At 39.1% G+C, this 20,646-nt stretch overlaps 2 protein-coding genes across 3 annotated transcripts in view; both read right to left on the bottom strand.

The window, feature by feature from the left end:
* Positions 1-194: 194 nt before the first annotated feature.
* On the bottom strand, positions 195-11,447 carry golm2 (golgi membrane protein 2). Of its 2 annotated transcripts, XM_030161992.1 has the most exons (10): positions 10,366-11,447; positions 7,732-7,786; positions 7,463-7,565; positions 7,029-7,119; positions 6,671-6,794; positions 6,378-6,461; positions 5,260-5,535; positions 3,668-3,805; positions 2,218-2,385; positions 195-1,217 (listed from the first exon to the last, which is right to left on the bottom strand). In XM_030161992.1, exons 1-10 carry the CDS (start codon positions 10,690-10,692, stop codon positions 1,141-1,143), a joined length of 1,443 nt encoding a protein of 480 aa, XP_030017852.1. In that variant the 5' UTR covers positions 10,693-11,447; the 3' UTR covers positions 195-1,140. The 2 variants fall into 2 exon arrangements, with proteins under 2 accessions (XP_030017852.1, XP_030017861.1); XM_030162001.1 differs by lacking the exon at positions 2,218-2,385.
* Positions 11,448-13,388: 1,941 nt separating this feature from the next.
* Positions 13,389-20,646, bottom strand: part of fam189a1 (family with sequence similarity 189 member A1) — a 135,223-nt gene continuing 127,965 nt past the window's right edge. Inside the window, exons 7-12 of the mRNA XM_030160613.1 lie at positions 18,711-18,846; positions 17,122-17,200; positions 16,244-17,026; positions 16,009-16,080; positions 14,901-15,223; positions 13,389-14,225 (exon numbers count right to left, since the gene is read on the bottom strand). Of these exons, the coding sequence (XP_030016473.1) occupies positions 14,022-14,225; positions 14,901-15,223; positions 16,009-16,080; positions 16,244-17,026; positions 17,122-17,200; positions 18,711-18,846 (1,597 nt within the window). The 3' untranslated portion in view covers positions 13,389-14,021. The remainder of the gene's footprint in view (positions 14,226-14,900; positions 15,224-16,008; positions 16,081-16,243; positions 17,027-17,121; positions 17,201-18,710; positions 18,847-20,646) is intronic.

The following is a 20,646-nucleotide window of genomic DNA, read 5'->3' as shown; positions in this document are numbered from 1 at the left end:
TGAATGGAATTACTCATGCGGGAATTAAACCAGTTTCCCACCAGATGCTTTGTCATCACTGAAAAGGAAAATACAGGAAAAGTACATGATGAACTAAACGCATTCTGACTTAAAACTACACTGTGTAAACTGAGACATTCATTTAGAACTGACAGCATTTCTACACAGACTAAAGCACTGTCACAGTTGACAAATGACATGAAGAATCACCTTTAATCAAATTAAATTACATTCAATGTGCCTTTCCATGAGAAATCAATATTCCTGGCTGCACAAACAGAATTGATTTGATGTTCAGTTTTTCCCTAAAGGTGAAGAATTCAGTTCCGTCAGTACAAATGGTAACAGTTCAACTACATTATGTACAAAGAGACCTTAATGGAAGCATGTCTATGCCAGTTCCGGATGTGCTTGGTTAGACTCTGCACATTGTGAAGGATACTGACAATACTCTAAGTATTGCTTAAGCATCAGTATTTTGCTCAGTTTGATTATTGATCAAAAGTTTCAAATACATGCAGCATTTAAAAACAGAATGATGAGCACTTATGAATGTCTGTCACAAAGAAAAGAAAAGGATTTAGTAGGCCATGAGGAAAGTCCTTGGCATTTTTAATGCATTCTCACTCCTGTAAACAAAAAAGGTTCATCGAGGTAAGAGTCCCAAATGATGTTAGAGGCAGAACGCCCAATTAGTGTTTTGATAAACATCCCATGGTGAGGAGTTTGTACACAACCTAGCAATAGCAACTTGTAAAGAAACGTAGCAAAAACAAAACAGTTTGACCTCAAAGTTCAGATGAGCTCTTTAAGACCACTGCTTCATGAACGGAGGCATTCATTAAATAAACTGAACAGTCTATGTACAGTATACCATTTCTACTGTCATAACTTAGAACATTAGCAAATTGACAGCAGCTCAGGACATTACTGTGATATTTGAACCTACTGTATGGTCTGTTAAGTTAATGTTATTCTAATTCATTAGTTGCAATGTCTGTTTTTCAAAGGAGTCCATGACATTGAGGATGCAGCCTTTAAATTCTTAAACATATTGATGTTCAAACAATACCAAGGAATCCTTGGTTGTAGCCAAAAGTCTGTATGTTTTCAATGAGTTACAGCTGCACAGGTTCCTTTTCAGAGAATGTCAATGGCTTGATGTCTTTTTCCATAATCCACAGCCCGATCTCCCTGCATGTCACGGTCGTCATCATCTAGAAAAAAAGAATGCACAAATGATGTGAGATGATGTATGAGGCAAAATAAACAGTGTTCTATCCAAACTCCCCCACTAGAGAAAACTACATTACAAATTAAAAATTAAAATCTAATTACTTATTCATTCTTTCAACTAAATTTTAGAAAGCAGCAAAATTTAAGGAATACGAGTCATGGCCTTTTTTGAATGAAGAGCTCTTAAGCTATTGCTGCAAAACACACTAGTTCAATTTCAAGAGAAAAGCAGGAAAGATATCTTTGATTTTTTTGTAATGTCAAAAACTGAATCTAATGTCACTGCATCCAAAACGAACAATTACCGCTGATATAATAAACAACAGTGATAAATCACAGCCCTTCTCTGATCATTGGGCTGGCAAATCATGTAGTATTCTTTAAACGGAGTATTGTTGTTCTCTAATCAATTATTAAAAATGCCACCTAGTAGGCGATGAGAAATTCAGGGCACAAAATGAAAACAAAAGGAAAAAAAAACATGGGCATGCATTTCAATATTTCAAAGAGAACACAGACACATTCACCAACACAGTGAGCTATATTTATCTACTGGTCTAGATGTGGGTCAGATGTTTGGTGGGCACAGACAGGTGGTATAGCTAAAAAGCACAGGCAGGAAAGAAAATACTAGATGCAAATGAAATACACTCACAGAACCTTAAGTTCATGGGTCAGGTTTTCCATTAGTGTGTTTGGACTGTTACTGTGCCTACACAGTGAAAAATACCCAACATAATCCAGTTGCTCAACCTGGATTGCATACATAATAGTCCCTGGAGGTGTGTTTGTCGTATTTCTTTAATATCTGGCGTTTATGATGGATTCAAGGACAAACTCAGGGTACTGTGAGCTACAGTGACAGTACAAACTGCTGGGACAAATGCAGGGGGGCTGCGGCAGGACAGGGGTGGAGGAAACAAGGGGAGGAATGGTGGATATACATCTGGACAGTTGGTCCAGTCCCCTGGCCTGGCTCACCTTGAACGTCTTCCTCCCCACCATCACCATCCTCTTCCTCATTGTAGGCCAGCTCGGCCTGCTTGTCGGCCTCATACTCACCCACGTTCCCATCATCCCCATTGTAGTCCGCTAGCTTAGAGCCGTGTTGCGGATCTACTGGGGACTCGTTCTCATCAAAGAACCGGCCTGCAGGAGGCAGAGAAGGGCCTCATCAGGAAGGGAGGGAAGCGGAGGCAGTTGTAGGGAAACAGGGAGGAATGGGAGGAGAAATACTGTATAATGATGAAGTGATCGCATGAAGTGGGAGTCAGAAGATAAGAAAAAGAAAAGGTGAATGGATTAACAGCAGCTGATTTTAATTACAAAACAGATTTACTGAGACGATGAATAGCCAATCATAGACTTGAATGCAGAGACTCAAATGAAGAAAATGGTTTAAGTTACTAATCAGTGTTTGATGAGTCCAAGTTTTAATCACTTATTTAATGTAATCAATCAATAGCACTGCAGTAAATTCTATCATCTGACTAGTTTTTCTTGTGAGAGAAGCTGATTGAACTCTGAAAACATGAGGCATTGTCCTCAATGACATGATATGCTGTTGTTCACCACCTAACACTGGCTGCCTGATCTCCTACGTGTTCTATTTAGCCAAATGTAGTGACACTGCTGACAACAGCAGAAAAGGGTGGGACTTGAGAGATGAAGTACGACAGCCAGCATCTCTGGGCTTCTTCTGCCTACTGATCACTAGACACTGCCAAAACAAGACATCTGCTCAGTGTCGGGTGTTAATTTGTCATAATAGGATGCAAATGTAAAGAGATCAGAGGTAGAAGATTAGGGAAGGGGGAGGGGGTAAACTGGACGTGAACAGAATATAATCTGTCGGCTTCTGATAGTGGAATGAATGTGTAAGGACGATAAAGGAACAGAACATGTGAAAACAGAGGAGAAAGGAGGGAGAAAAGGCAGCAGAGCAGAGCAAAAAGCCAGGCAGCAGGAAAGGATCATCTGGGAGCCAGGTGTGTGTCATTTGTTTCCTCTCCCGAGCCTTCCCTCTACTGCCTTTACATCACTCTTACCTGTATTCAGACATGGCTGATGTTCACACAAAAACCCAGAAACTCTCACTCTTAAACATATGTGTCATGTACAAGAAGGCATATAGTCACTCCACAATGGGCAACATTCCAATAGATACAAACAGACCAAATTGTGTTTTATTCTGTGTTGACGCAAACATCAGTGAGAGATACGAGAGCCAACATAAAAATGATAATAGCTGTCACAACAATTAAAATGATTGTAGCAATGTTAAATTTCCAACTCCTTTAAAAAAATAAAAAATAAAAAAAATCAGCCACCAGTCAGAAAGTTAATGAAAAAACAAAAACAGCCCTCCAACCACACCCTCTGACAGTGACACTGCTCTGTTTTTTGTGTTATGTGAAACTCAGAAACTCACTTTGGCGGTGGTGAACCGGCTCGGCGGGAACCTGGTCTTTGGCGTGGTGAAGCTGGATGGGGTTGGGTACCTGGGCAGGGTTTGGGGGCAGAGGGATCCCCTTTAGATGTTCACCATCTCCCTTGACGCTGTCAGGAGCTGCCAAAAAGACAGACACAAAAATGCTACTGTATTACAAAACATACACAAAAATATGGCAAATATCACATGCACCTGGATGTTTCTTTATTTATTCAGCACAACTGAAACTTTTCCAGAATACCTCAAAATTCTGTCAAACTTAAAGGATCAATGTAGACGATATGCATGTGCTTATGTGAAGTCTGAATTAGAATGTGTGTTTTTCTGGAAGTGACTCATTTTTCGCTGAGTGTGCTTCATTTCCAGCGAGTGATAGATAATGTTGCACTGTTGCAGTTGTAGAGGAGTAGGAGAGAGGCAATGACAAACTTGTCAGGTAGAGTAAAGATTTTTTTGCAGAAAAAGTGACTCGAAAACCTCTACACAAACACCACAGTATTCCCACTTGTAGGGATGTAAGTAACAGACACAGTTGGAAGTTTAAAAATGGAGTTTTGCCAACTTTAACAAAAGACAAACCCAGCAAAAACTAGACCAACACAAACTTCCTCATTATTACCTTTCAACAACAATACACTGTGTGGTAAACCTGATATATCAATATATCTGATATATCTGAGAGGTGTTCTAAAAGATGGAGAAAACTCTTTACAAGAAACTACCAGTTCTCACCTCCTGCTTTCACTTTAACTAAATATGACACACATGATGAAAAGCATTGTATCATGTTTCAGTGAAGTCAGGGCACTAATTATTATGTACCTAAATACTAAAACCTATTGCATGATTTTAGTTACAACAGAGAGGGTGTTTTGTTTTGCAGGATGGAAGACATAAGCTCCTTTTACATAGCACTTCTGTTATGGGAATATTTTGCCGACGTCTGTATAAACAAAATGGTGGGATCATTTGGTCCCACCTTTATTGCAGCTTTGCAACGCCTCTGGAGGTAGTAACAGAGCTGTGATAAAGGTGGAATCATGATTCAAGAACGCTATGTAAAAGGAACACCTCTCATTCCACAACCAAGGTGTGACGTTTTGATGACAGCGACTCCCTCGCCTGAGAGACAGTGGGCACATATGGAAGCATGGGCATGGATTCTGCAGCAGCCGCCCCGGGTGCCGTGGCTTCATGCCAGGGATGTCACGTGTGCTGCGGCTACATGCCACCGGTGCTGTTGCAACATGCTGCTTTGACCCTGGGCGGCTGCTGCAGAATCCATGCCAGTGTCTCCATATGAGCACTATACACTGCACTGCATTATTGCCCCTTTGATTCCAGAACACAGGTCCGCTGTCTCCCCTCTGTTACTCCTTTGGCTTGGCTGTGGAAATCGGTCAATGGTGGACAAAAGGTGGGATCACCATCTCACCTTTTTTCCCAGGATCTCTGTGTAAAAGTGGCTACTGATGCAATGTTGTGTTCTGTTTGAGCTTTGCAAATTGTAAGAATTTCATTGCACAGGCAATAAATAAATTGATTAAAATTAGGAGTTGTGAATACTTTACCTCTGATTTGTCTCTGTTGTTCTCCCAGTTCATCGGCCTTGATACCTGCCTTGTTATCTTCCTCAAAGACTATTGGTTTGTCTTGCTGTTTAATGAGGCTCGGAGCGGCACCCACTGCTGCTCGGCCCTCCACGCGGTCCTGCTGGAGTCTGGGCTGGTCCAGAGATAGGCCCTGGCCACCTGGACCATCAGCTGCTCCAACTCCAGGTCCAGCTCCAGCACCCACAACATCAGGGGCCTCATCATGTTTCTGTGTGATGGCTGGTTTTTTCAGGGCTATTAATAAAAACCAGTGAGAGACAAATTATGAGACTGACATGATAATTAATACTTACAGTATTTAAAAAAAAAAAAAAAAAAAGCACAGGTTGGATGTTGTGTTTCACATATAGAGAGGGTATTTTGGGCCCAGACCCCTTAGAAGCATTTTTCAAACATCGTGCTCAATATAACAATGACATTCCTTGACCCTGCTACTATGCGATGTTAAGCTGCTAGGAACCACAAGTAAAAATGTAGAGAAAAAAAATAAAAAAAACTGCAGCTCACTTCAAGACCTCAACCTCACTGAAATGTGATCAAGAGGCAGATGGATTTTAATAAACCACCAAGTAAAGTTGCTTGCATATTTGCTCCAGCAATGACAGCAAGAAAGATGGAGAACATGCAAAGATGTATGATGATGATGATGTATCATTGGTATTGTAATGATTAAAAATGCGTTGCGGTCTGAAAACAATGCACTTCAGTTATTTTCAGGAAATAAATGTTCTAAATCACAGTATTTGAAAACTGTAAAAAGTATTTTTTCTAGAATTAACATAAACATTAATTTTCCTTTAAAATTACACCCAGTGGACTTATGTTATCAATTGTGTTGTTTTTTCCACTGCACCTTTCTAAAAAAATTGAAAGGGAAACGCCTTTCAAAAAACAAAAATTCAGATTGTTTTACAAATATTAACTACTCTAGTATTTCAATAATTATTGTTAATATATTTTATTATTATTATTATTATTATTATTATTATTATTATTATTATTTTAATTTGATTTATTTACTTTGTAAGAAGCTGCTATAGAAAAAATGCTCTTGGAAGTTAAAGTCCAACACTTACCAAACTGTACATCCTCGATTTTTCCCACTTCACTGTCTTCAATACCAGGCATGCCTGCATCACTGCCAGGCTTCCCCATCTCTTCTGTAACAGAGCACAGATACAGTGACTTAAGACTCAAGGTGACAATAAAGTAAAACAATTTGATGCGATGTCTGTTCAGATCACCTCAGAATTATCATGTCTTTTCTGGTCTCTGCACAGGAATGCCACACACAATAAACAAACACAATGCAATGACAGCAAACTCAAGAACAATTTGAGGTAAAACAAGCAATTCAGAACTCCAGTACCTTTTAAGTCTGGGCTGTCGTGTCTGTGAGTGGCCACTGTATGGCGCTCTCCTACCACATCTGCAACATGTACTCCCTCTGCATGTCTACCCACTACTACACCCTTTTGGCCGTCCAAAACGCTCTGAAGCATCATCAAAGAGGAATCAGAAAGAGGAGCATATGGAAAACAGAGAAACAGAAAAATATTTGAGCAAACAGGGAGCATGAATCGGAGCAGCAAATCCTTGTTTCAAAACTAAAATGAATGAAAAAAGGTAGCGCTGTTAAAAGCAGATCATATGCAAAAAAAAATTATGATAATAGTACCACAGGGAGTAAAGAAAAAAAGGCCACAATCCTTTTCATCAGTGCTAACCTGTCTGAGCTTTGATGCTTCCACCTCTAGGGCTTTTTTTGTTTCTTCATATTCTTCTTTAAGTTGTGCAATCTGACGTCCACACTGTAAACTAGATAACACACAAACTTTTTGAGTGTCATCCACACAATCAGGTTTTTTTTGTCGTCATATTGTAAAGCTGGTGAAAGAAGTCTGTATTATATTTAAGAATTTTTACCAATACGTACAAATATACTACAACCTTAATTTATCACAATGAAAAATGAAATCTATAATTACAATAACTGCAAAAAAAAGGAAAATAAATGTTGATTACTTATTAACATACTTTCTTATATCCAACTGAAGAAAATATTAAAAATAACAAAATCATCTGATGAACTAGTGATTTGTCCAGAAAGGCTTTAATGACATCCTTGGACGTTGAGTTTAAGTATGAAGGACTATCATACCTCTCATACTCCAGCTTTCTCTCCAAGGTAGTGCTATTTTTCTTCACTTCTCTGAGCTGCTCTTCCTGTTTCATAAATTCTTGCTTCAGTTCCTTTAGCTGCTCTGTTTCCAGACACAGAAGCATGCACACACAATTACATACACAAAATACTTGGGCATTTTTAGCTTTGATGAAACCAAAGTCATTGTACATAAAACTGACTTAGGATCATCTCTATTGAAAGGTGTGGTTATTGCGTTTTAGACTGCCCTCTGTTGGTCATTTTACCTTTGAGCCTCTGGATCTCTGTCATTTGGGCAGAGGCTTCACCCTGCAACTTTGCCTGATGGGAAGAAAGACAAAACAGGTTTAACAGGAAAGCAACACATCTTATCTTAAAGCAATCCTATTCTATTTAAGTTTATGACAAGCAACCCAGGTCTTCCAGAGATGACCAACGATGCAACAGGTTCTCTAAACCGAACACAACGTTACTGTCAATATGGACACGAGTGTGAACAGGTTAATCTTGTTTTGTGAGTAGGAAACAATGAAAACAACTCCACTTAGACAGCACAGTGTGTACAGTGTGTACAAAGACATGCATTACAGCCAAATGAAGGCAATTCTGTATATGACTGAACTCAGGAAGTGGCATTATTCAGCTAAATTAATGTTGCAAAATGCAAAGAATTACCAGTGTAGAAGTTAACAGTGACACATAACTGATTTATTGTTGTTTTAAGATGATACTTTTCTTTTTTGATAAAACTCACAGCTATATTGATTACATCTTGAAGGGAAAATGGCTGTAAGATAAAAAGTATGACAGGAAAAAACGACGGGAGGCAGATTTTGACCTTGACAACACACCTTAAATTTTACTAGGAATACAAAGAAGTCGAAAAATTACAAGTCAAGAGCAAATCCACGGAGGTTACAAAAACACTCCAGCTGCATAAAATACTAGCCTGCTACATCATCTGTAAAGTAAGAGAGTGGAGATGTGAATTATGTAGCAGAATGGGGCATGATACAGAAAAACACGTCACTAAACAAACGATGTGTCATCTTTAATGTGTTTAAGTTGACTGAGGCAGAAGGCAGTGGTGGAAACCTTCATCCTGTCACAATGTACAGATGGTTAAATGCTTCCTCTTCAGCTAGAACGAAATCACCAAAATGGTCAGCAGCACACCCAGACTATTTACACATTGTATGTAGCACTTAAGTCTTGCATGACTTCCCGTTACACTCTAAGCACAAACACTGCATACACTGAATAGAAGTCATTTAACGTCGTACTATTTTCTCTGCAATGCAGGCCTCACCATTTTAAACACACATCTGTTGAAGTAAGGTTAGGCTGTTGACAAAAGAAAGGAGTGGTGCAGATATTTAACACCAACCTTTATCTTGATTATAGAAGGGAGCCGGATGCTTAAGTTACTTCTGGAAAAACCCAGAACCTTAATGTTTCTCCAAGAAACTAAGCTACTATGCCAACAGTTTACCCTTAAAGCCTAGGATGGATAAATGTTGTAATAAAAAACCCATAAAATGGTCAGAAAAAGTGGGTTAGATTAATCTATATCAGCATAACAAGCTCATTTGGCTCATCAACACAATGTGGGACGCTAAGCAGGTGCAAAACACAGACAAAAATCCCTGATCCATTAGACAGGATACAAAAATCATAGTTAAATCATAGTTAAAGTCTGTACAGTTTTATGTATTGCAGTCAAGGACACAACACTCGTAAGAAAAAGTACAGTAAACTAACAGCCCATTCATTCCTTTTCTAATATCTGATCCCCAGGCTAATTACCTTTCAAGTAGATATTGCTTAATGTGCATTTTGTAAATAATGATCACAGATAAGTGTCTGACCTCTGCTTGCAAGTATCCGTCTGTGATCTTTCCGATTATCTACTCAGTTGCTCACATCCCACAATACATCACGTCTGCTGTGTCCTATCACATCACATATGGCTAAGTTTCCCTCAGTTCAGTGAAATGTGAGCAGACAGAAAGTGATTAGACTACAAAGCTTAGCCATATACTGAATAAACATAGGTTAAAGAAATGTATGTGAGTATGTGAGGATTAAATGAGGCAGCAAGCATGCAAATAGTAGGAACTTTCTGCATCATTGGTGTTCAGCCATGTCCCAAGGCAGCTGACACAAACCAATGTTCAATGAGTGTTGGGACACTAAAGACAGACATACAAACATGCAGTCAACAAAGGGTGAGAGGAGGGAATAGGCCTCCTACGGCATTAAGAGTGGCTAATCACACTTTATATAAGGGCTCACAAATGGCAAAACTAAACTTTCAATACCAAGACTGCACAGGAAGTCTGGTTAAAGTGTAATTAGTCTGGGGATGTGGACATAGACTGAATTCAGCCAACAAGGGGTGACATAGGGGATAGCAATAAAGGTTGGATGAGACAACAAATGCTGCAGTTAATCCAGTGATTATTTCAAACATTGGATACTAACTAGTTTGGTCTGGAAAACAAAGACAGAGATAACTTAAACACTCTGCCTCTGAAAGGTCTGCTGTAATGGTACAGGTTCCTCTGATGTAGAGCAATTTTAAAAAGTCACTAGAAAAATGTTTACTTAAACCTGATATGAAGTGTTCTGTATTATGGTTAATTGATGTTAATTTAACCAACAAACTTAGAACAATGGACAGTAGAAGCCAAGTCCTGTTCACAGACCAAATATCCGTGTAGTTTTCAAGGGACACACCCATAGATTAAATACTCTTTGTGACCATATTAATATTACAAAAACTTACAAGACATTAGACTACTTGATCGTCACCTACTTCTGTGGTTTTGTCAAAAATGCACGTGAACTTCCACTAAACAGCTCTAAATGGAGGCTGGGATTAGAAGTTGTCGCGGTACCTTTTCGTCTGCACACTTTTTGATGAGCGCCTCTCGGGCCTGGAGCTTGCTCTCCAGGACGCTGTAGTCTCCTTCCCTCTGGTCGATCTGTTTCTTGTGCGTGTCCACCTGCACCATCAGCTCCGAGTTGCGCTTCTCCAGCCGGCTCCGCGCCGCGTCCGTGCGCTTCACCTGCGTCTGCACCTCCGCCAGCTCATCCAGCAGGCGGCTGTGTTTATTGGACACTGTCCAGTAGTTGAAAGACAGTATGGCGATGATCACCATAAGGAAGATGAGGATGAAGGACGGGAGGCGGCCTCCTCGGCGGTTTGCACCAAACCCAACCATTTCAAAAACAAAGTCTAGCGATACTTCAGGTTGTTAACGCAACCTCGTCGGCTCAGTGAGCGTATTCTCCCGGTGTGAAACACATCCGTCTACGTGACATGCCGTGGATATGCGGCAACCGATCTCGAATACAACCACTACACACATTCAAGACTTATCACATTTCTACTGATCTTTACTCTCCTTCTTCCTTCCGCAAACTAAGCATCTTCTCTGCAATTCGTCCAATGTCAGTAGATGAAATACGCCCGCAGGGACGTGGCCTAGCTCAGCTGGCAACGTTAAACACAGCAGAGGAGACTAGACGTGGACAGCTACACGGCAGCCGTGGCACAGTGGACCGCACACCAGTGGGACAGCTAGCGACACAATGTTAACTTACGGCTGCTTACTTTTCAGTGTTCTCTAACCAGAACTGTCGGACTGAACAAACTGACCCATGCAGCTCCTGTAATCACACATTTACCGTCAAACATCCACGGGTGATTTTCGACACAGAGCTGACGTTGATGTTAGCCCATTACACTGTACGGCTAACCACTCAACACTAGCTAGCAACGGTAGATGCGTGGAGACGGCGGGCTACTCTCGAACAAAACACCATCGTTTCTTTCTTCAGAGGACACAATTAAGCCATCTACTGAAACTAACAAAACCCTTACAAACACTGGGAACACGGGTTTTAGAAAACACTCCACGGGTCTCAGCCTTCAGTCTGACTCCTGCTCTATGCGCGTGAAGGCAGCCGCGACAAACTGAGCAACTTCCGCTGTCTGCCTTTCACAATAAAACTTCAATCTAAAAGTATGGTATCAAAGAATAAAGTAAAACACTGACTTAACGGTGTATTTCTTGTGTTCAGTATATTTAAAATATTATGTATATATAGGCTACACGGTTTTAATATAGACCATACAGTGTGACAGTAGTTAACAGGCCGAATATGAAAACATGCTAAATGTAATCCAATACCGGAAGTACACTGTGACTGAAATGACACTTTACAGATATAATGAAAAGGCTTAGATTTAATTATTTATTCATATTTTTTTATATTAGGTAGGCGTCGCATGTCAGACCGTGATAATGTTCTCTGAATATATCTGGGAAATTCACATTCAATTCACCTGCATTTCTCACACTTTGCTCTTAAACTTCCTTCCATCTCCTCAAGATATTTTTATTCGGAATGCAAAAAAGAACATTATAAAGTACACTTTTCTTCATGGATGGCTTTTATTTTCTAAAAGAAAGCTAAATGACAAAGGAAAATATGAGTCGGCAGCTGAAAGACATTTTGTGTACTAACTGGCATGACGTTTGTGACAATTGCAACATTTTTTAAGATGCATTTTTGATTATTTTTTATTGAATGTTCTTTGCACTGGATAGTTTTTTCTCCTTCTTTTTGTTAAAGCTTTGAAGCTGTGAAACTCTTGAAATGTCCAGAAATGTAAACAAAAAAACTCTAGCTAGGTCTGAGAGGTGAAGTGAGGCTTTAAAACCTATACTTACTTGGGAAAGGAGCTCATGTTTTTACTGATTTCTTTTTTATTTAATTTTTTTTTATCTAAGTAAAAACTCGAGGTGTTTTATTGTAACTCAAGTATCTTTGAGCCGTAGTCACAGATTGAAAAATAAAATCTTGAGTTAATACACAGAATTTTGTGTGTGCCAGTGTTTGGTGTTGAGTTATGGTTGCGTATGAGGACTGAATGGAACAGAAAATTGTTGCAAAATCATTGTCTCCATGACGCTAATGCAATTTCTGGGGTTGTATATAGTGGGGAGTTTAGCATAGGTTAACATCCTCTCAGTGCTTTCTAGTGAAATGATTGATGATGATTAATTATAATGTCATTGTAAGTTGGACCTGGTTAATAACACTGGTCTACAATTCTTTTTGGAAATCTGCTTCAGAAATAAAATGTGCAAGATATTTCATATTTATATAAGTTGAATTGGAAAACAAATGACAGAAGCGCTGTTTGGCTACTGATATTAAAATATACGATAAAGTTTCACTTCATATATCTATAGATTTTTACATAAATATTTCACCAGAATGAAGCTGAAAGAGAATGTATTGTAATATGCAGACAGCGATTTGCTGTAGAACTGGTAACTTACAAATAAACACGCCCTTTGAGAAACATCACATCTCTCATTTATTGATAGAATTTTACATTTTAACCCAAAACCACATCTTGAGAACTACAGACTACAGGCATTTTAACTTAATATTTCTGTATTTGTGATGCAAATTTCAGTCATCTTCGGGGTAACGTTTCACTACTTTCATTCTGTGAGCTTTTTGCTTGTAGACCAGTGTAATTAAATTAGATACAAAATTATTATTATTAAGTACTAAATTGCATAATTTGGTGTAAAATACTTCTAAACAAATCACCAAGCTCAGAAGACCAATGTTCACAATTACAAATAACATTAATTCAAAGAGATTTTACATTATAAACCGCAACACACTAAAGGGTAAATTGAACTGTAATACCAACAAATGGATTTCAAGTTGAATCCAAACACAAAATTTACTAGGTTCTCTAACCTGATAATTATTTTAGTGTTTTTTTGCTGCTCAGTGTTTCTGTTGTCTCTCCGTGCTGAGGTGAACATATCTACTACCTGCCAAACATGATCTGTGCACATCCCATGAAATAAGAAACCAAACCACCAGATAGAAATCCATATTTTATTGTAACACTGATAAGAATTATAACACAATGAGGTAAGTTAAATAATCCACGTCTGTGATGTTCTTGAACCAGTGGCACCACAAAATATTCACCACCCTATCAGTAACAGTTCAACAAATTCTGCAAACAATGGCTAACAATGCCCAGTCAGATCAGTTCACAGTTTAATACAAACATATTTCTCCTTGCATTTTATGAGGACAAGAGGAATACTTGTAACATAATCTCCATTGTCTTGCACTCACAGATTCCAACTTACCAGATGTGTATTTGTTTCTTCTTAAGAGATGAAATTCAGTAGAAAAGATCCCCTGAGGGAGAAACATTCCTTTGTTTTTCTGATGAGAAAGAAGCCACTACAGACACTGGCAGGCTCAGTCTGAGTTTGCTACCATTTCTGCTGATGACTTGGCACGGTCTCACAGGGCACTAGGAGATACAGTTTGAAACCATTTCAGACTGTTTGTGCTGCAGTCAAACTGTGCATATTATCTTACAGTGCCTGGCCAGTTCTAGTAGCTGTACAGACATCCTCTGCATTACACAGAGTGGCTGCAACACCTGCACCCCAAAATGACCTCAGAGGTCTGACCCGGGTCCTTGATGGGAGAGAGGTCAGAGAATAGTTTCTCTGCACACAAGGCTTTGTTCAGAGGCGGGGGAGTCCAGTTGGTTGGTAGAGGTGCTGGTTGTTTGTGGAAGGTGTTTGGGACGGCGCATGGAAGGGGACGGGGATGAGCTTAAAGCACCGCAGCTCTGGAGGTGAAGGTCCTCGTTTTCACGTTTCCTAGGACTGCCTATGATTCGCTGTGTCATCACCTGTGCAGCAAAAAAACACACACTTTACTAAGAGCCTGTTTTTCGTTGCTATTTTAAGAAAATAATCATATGCTTAAGCCTTCACAAAATGAATGTGTTTCAAGTGAAATGCTGCATGAGTCAATACAACTCTTCTAACAAATATCAAACATCCGCAAAACTAACATAAAAACTGAAACCTATTAAGTGTTGTTCTGATAAAAGGCTGTCACAAACTTATATAACAGTCCATAATGTCACTTCTACTTGATTTACATAAAATAAATCAAGGTAAATTAGTATTTTTATGCACATCAAATATGCTATGGTGTGGATAAATGCAGATTAACAACTGTCATTTTTAATTATCAAAGTACATTTAAGTTCAGAGATGGACAAAGCAAAGAAATCAAGTTTGATGATGTAGGGATTAGACTGACAATCTGACATTGAAATTTGCTGTTCTGGTGCCTCCCTGAAATAGAACATTATCTTGAGCCCCTGATTCTAAAAATAAAGAAATGGTATAACTTTTAACATATTTTTTCTAAATAAAGTTGTTTAAAATGTTGTTTTAATATTTTGATGATGAAAATTTGCCTAAACATAAAATACAATTATTGCAGCCCATGACACTGTATCATCAGAAAAAAGCCTATTATACTTCATTTTGTTATCATTCAGTAATTCATCTACCTGATCTATGACATTGGCACTAAAAATGGCCTCCTCCATGTGTTTCTCATCTGACTTGATGACACACTTGATGTTGTTGACAACCTGCTGGACTTCAGGAGGTAGACTGCAGCTCGAATGCTCCAGGAACTTGGCCACCAATATTTTGGTGTCTTTGTACATCTTAAGGTCAGCCAGAGAGTGTGGACGTTCTTGGGAGGAGTGAGTGTGTGGGGTTCGGCCCTTCAGGTGGATGTCCACTTTTCTGCCCTCCTTTTGTTGTTTCCTAACACATATGTGACTGGGTTTGGCTCCAACTACTTCTGTTGAAATGTCTGCTGATTCTGAAGATGAACAAAAAACAAGAAAAACGTTCACACAGCGCCTGGAGTCATGACTGATCACCATTAAATTGAAGCATTAGAAGAAGTTTTTCATGAACAGTCTTGATAATTGTGTTTTACACAAACTCAAATGATTTTAGCTGGGATTACTTTTTCATCTACAGTCACGGAAAAAATTATTAGACCATCAAAAGTCATCAGAAACAATGGTTATGTGATCAAGTACTAACTCCTGTGTGTATCACGTGACTAAAACAGACAGGAAAGAAAACATGGAATGCCTAAAAGCACTGTTTTTGACAGTACAATGCCATAGATATTGATGTAAGAACTTAAGCGATTTTGGTTATTATCAAGAAAACCATGGAAAATGTCTAGATATCAGCTCTGAAATTAAACTTTTATGATCTGTTTTTGTTGTTATCATTATATTTGTCCAAACAAATGTACCTTCAGTTGTACCAGGCATTAAAATGAACAAGAAATTGATGAAAACAAAGGTGGTCTAATGTTTTTTCCGCAACTGTATTTTCTAAAAACCTAAATGAATTCAAAATAATTGCACTTGGGAATACAGTAAACATACTGCACATCATCAAATCATGATGTTTATAAAGTGTATTACTTTAGGTTGTTATGTATGCAGTATCACAATTTTTGTCCTATTCACATGCCCTTTTTTGCAGATCAGCATAAATATGATTTTCTCATCATCATCATCATCATCATCATCATCATCATCATCATCATCACCACCATAGCACTTTACATTTGTGTGATAGTACCTTGCTCTGGTGATGTGTGAGTTGAATCTTCAGCAGCAGGGTTATTTGCAGAGGGACTGCCACTATTTTCCCCTGCAGAGGGAGACAAGGCACTTAGAAACATGCCAAACTGAAGATAAAATGATATTTTTTTTCCATTTCACCACTGCCAATTGACAACATGTTTTTCCACTCCAGTAATATTATAATATATTTATTAGGCTGTGTTATCTTGTGCATATTTCTGAGAACTTACTTCCTGATGAAGTAGAGCAGGATATGGGGTCACTGGTGGAGCGGACGATCCGTGCCAGCTTGCGGTACCTCCTGGCTGCACGAAGCACCCGAGGCCTCTCTGAAGGCGAGCAGCCACTTTGAGCTGAGGTAGAGGGGGGTTGTGATGCAGCGGAGGGGGACCAAACACTGAAACACAGCCTAGGGCCTCGTGGCCTGGCGGGAGGGGACGGGGAAGGAGAGGGAGCCAAAGGGCTGATGGCTGAAGTTCCACCAGAGGAGGCCACAGAGGTGGGGGAGCAAGGCTGAGGTGGTGGGGAAATAGTGACAGGAAGAGTGAGCTTCCGGCTCATCATTCGTGCTTTAATGAGGGAGTGTGTTGATGCTTTAGGCGGCTCCTCTGGCAAGTTTTTGGCAGACGCAAGCTCATCACATATATGCATTGAAGCCCTGAGTTCCTCACATGCATGAGTGTTCTCTGTAGAATCCTCCTGGTCCAGGTTGCTGAAATTTTCAGAGGACCAGTCTGGGGAGCGTTCCAGAGACTCCTGGGTGTGTGAGGACTCGCTGTAACCCGTGTCACTGGGGCGGGCGTCAGTTCCTGCCAAACCACGGTGACAACGTGAGGAGTGACGTGTGCACAGTTCGAGGCTGGTGCAGCTTCCGTCAGTGGGGGCGGTGTGGAGAGTACCGTAGGGAGATGAGTCTGAGCCCTGGACCTCCAGGGAGCACAGGTCTTCTGAAGAGCAAGTGTGGTCCGGGTCAGCCACTTCTGACACCATCAAGGATGCACTGTCCACTGAGGCTGTTAGTCAGACATGTAGAGTCATTACATTTATTTGTAGGAATAGCACTGAAAGATGGAGACAATCCTGTGCAGCTTTCACGACAGTATCTCACCTTGGGTACTGAGTCCTGCGGTGGTGTTTCTGTCACACATACTGGACTCAGTGGCCTGCTGCTCAATGCTGGTGGTGACCTATTAACAAACACAATGCAAAAGGAAACATAACAGGATGGTTTACAAAAGATAAACTGAATTTAAGATAATAAAGTACTGTTTTTATTATTTCTATTATTACTATTTAGTTTACTTAAGATTCCCAACTGATATTACTGAAGACAGAACTGTTCTTCTGGAATCCACAGAAAAGAAAAGATGATGAAATATGACATCATAAAAATCCACATCAACCAAAAAGTAGAAGAAAAACAGAAAGAATATTTAATTGCACAGTTATGTTAGAGCACAGTGAAGCTTTAAGTTAGTACCAAGCTACAGTCACATTTGAAAAGATGAAGATGGAGAAAAAGGACTTCTATATGTAATACTGTTTGTAAAGTAACAGATATGAGTCTAATAACTTTTAGTTCCACTGTTTGGTCTGTAGGGGGCTCTATAAGACCACAGTACACACAATAGTAGAAATTCTGCTTAAAGACATCGGTGTTTGTATAGAATTTAAAGTTGAGGGAGAAGATTTAATTCAACAAAATAACATGTTCTGAAAGCTTTTAAAAATATCAGACTTCGATTGATGTAATAGTTTGTCAAACCCTGCCATGTCTATAGCCTGAAACCATATGTCTGGTTTGTTCACCCGTCTTCTAACTACTCTCTAAGACTCTTAGCCAATCAATCAACCTGTCAATCAACCTATCAATCACACAACTGACCTGCTTTTACTAGTTATTTTCAGCAACATCTGCAAACTCATGGCACGTGAGAAACCCTTTTACTGATTCCTTTTTGAAGAGGACAATTACGGATTTAATATGTATAATGGAAATAAGGGATTAGAAGCCTAAGGTGTCAAATGACGTTGAGAATATAATAGAAGATAAAAGGATTTGCTCGCACATTAGATGGTTATTTTTAGCTGTGAGCAATGAGAGGCAGCGAAGCCTCTCAAAGCCAGAAAAAAAGATGAGTTCAATTAGTCAGGAGACACCTTAAGAAAAAGTGTCAGACATCAGGTGATAGTGACGCTAAACTGGCCATGAAGTTTGATAGACATGAGTGAAATATCATAATGACATAATTTAAATATAATTTTGATCAAGATATATATTTTTAGACGAATCAGGTTTTATGCGGAGACCTGTGATCTATAATCTATTATTCATGTTAGGCTTCAAAGTAACTCAGGTTTAACCTTGATATCCCCTTATTATGTGAAGACTGGTTCATTATGCTGCAAAGATTCTAATATATTCAATGATATTATGTTTTCAAAGCAATTTACTGTATACACTACACAAATTAAAATAATTATTTTAATACAGAACAGTTTTTAAGAGGGTGTAGTTTAGAATTTTACAACATACGCACCGAGTCAATACTGTATTTTTAGGATTAAAGATAACTGTACTGACCATCTTCCTTTGAAAACAAAGGAACTGATGTGCAGATTATTCTCAGCGACCAATACAGAAAGGCTTTGTAGACAGTGTTATTTCAAGGACAGATCAGTTTGTCTCTTTCTCACCTGGCTGGCTGGGGTCTGGCCCACTACGGACTCATACGGAGGGGGCAGGTCAGTTGGGTACAGGGTCCCGGGGCTGTTAATAGGCACCCCATAGATGGCACTGAAGGGAGAATGAGGAAAATCTAGGTGCAGGCCTCTGTCAGGGGGAAAATGTTTAAAAAGGCAAAAACAAATGAGAAAAAATCTGAATCATACCATTAATAGCAGAAACACAAAGTGTAGACACAGGCATCAAAGCATTTCCATCCTATTTAAGTCCAAAATAGAGCACATTCCTCTTTAAAACATCAAGAATGAAATGACGAAAAACATCCTCTCATCCCACAGTAACCCACAGCTCTGTAATCCACTGACTGTACACTGTGTTATTATATGCTATATATGCACTACCACTATCATATCTTTTAATTACAACCCCATTCTCCTCTAAAGTGTCGAGCATGAAATACAACCTGAGAGTTTCCACCAATCATCGAGGCATGATGATGTCATGACACATCTCTGGCCCTGGGCAGGGACGCTATAAATGCTTCCTCTGCCTTGTTTATATTTATGGCATAATTGACAAACAGATGTGGCTTGCTGCCAAATGGCTACATCAGCAGCACACTGTGGTGAGACGGAGAAAATGGAGGAGATGGAGGGAATGATGAGGGGGAGGTCAACAGATCTCACAGCGACTGCGAATCATGGATGTCGTGGCCACCAAATGTGATGCAGTAACCGCCTCATTCACCACTTAGTGTGAGATTTTAAGTGATTCATTACTCTATGGCTTAATAAAGTTTTTTAAAGCTCTTTTGAACTGTGAACATGAAGAAGTCTCTCGTCGCCTCTTTGTGCTTCTAAGTGATCCACTTCTCTAATAACTTTCACATTATTATTGCTCTTCTTTTTCAATTTAGATCCACATAATGACATATTAAGACCTCCGCTATTTGACAGATTTCAGGTGTTTGTGAAGGAACAGGTAGAGGGATGTTTGAACAGAGCTGAAGGCTAAGAAGAATCAGTATCTATTTAACCGGGTTTGATCCATTGATATTAACAACCTCTTTTCCACAAGAGAACTGCTCCACAGTATAGTCAAAGTCAGAATTACAAAGAACATTCACATTTATTTACCAGTCTTTATCAAGTAACAAGAAAATACAAGAGATATGTGCATAAATGTGTATATATACAGTACTGTGCAAAAGTCTTGGACCAGAAGTAGATGTATAGTTGTAGCAAAGTTATAATAACCACATATATGCAAATTCTCAGTCTTTGTATTAAGATAGTACCAAGTTACAAGGGAAATATTTACAATATAAAAACAAGTTTCAACGAAAAAACAGCTTCTATTACCCTAAGTCCTAGTATTTAGTATGACCTCCATTTACATTTGCTATTTCTGTAACCCTTTTGTTTAGAAAATATCAGATTTATTGCATTTTCTGATGTTTTAAACCAGGTTTCATTCAACACGTCAGATGTGTCTAACTGTTTGTGCTGCTTCTTGTCATGGGGTCAGAGGACTTTTGCACAGTAGGGAATGTCTGCTGTGTATGGTACTGTAATTAACAGACACAAAGAATAATCTCTGTGTAAATGACAAATGTAAATGACCATACTTTTTTGTTTTGTTTTGTTTTTCAGAGATGGTATTAGCCAAGACAAGACCATGTTTATAGACTGTATAAACTTTTAAAGTAGTCTACATAATGTCTGATGCCTGTTATGCACCGCTGCAGGTCACAGATGAAACACAATACATTATGTTATATTTGCCATCTTTCAGAAATTTATTGTCAAACAAAAGTCTTTCTTTTTCAGCTTTTCTGATAGTATGTAGCTACCTTTAGTGTTCAGTTCTGAGGTGGCAATACAACATGGCTTGGCTGAAAACTGTCTCTTGGTTTTGTATTCCTTGAACACCATGAAACTCTCGTAG

The sequence above is a fragment of the Sphaeramia orbicularis genome, chromosome 3 (genome assembly GCF_902148855.1).
Source record: "Sphaeramia orbicularis chromosome 3, fSphaOr1.1, whole genome shotgun sequence".
NCBI classification, from domain to species: domain Eukaryota; kingdom Metazoa; phylum Chordata; class Actinopteri; order Kurtiformes; family Apogonidae; genus Sphaeramia; species Sphaeramia orbicularis.
This window is presented reverse-complemented; position numbering and strand designations above follow the sequence as displayed.

Coding starts and splice junctions, on each gene's coding strand:
- golm2 (XM_030161992.1), bottom strand. CDS start 10,692: ATGGTTGGGTTTGGTGCAAACCGCCGAGGAGGCCGCCTCCCGTCCTTC. Junction 6,795..7,028: donor AAGCATCAAAGCTCAGACAG/GTTAGCACTGAT, acceptor ATGATGCTTCAG/AGCGTTTTGGACGGCCAAAA. Junction 2,386..3,667: donor GCCGGTTCACCACCGCCAAA/GTGAGTTTCTGA, acceptor TGCCTCCTGCAG/GCCGGTTCTTTGATGAGAAC.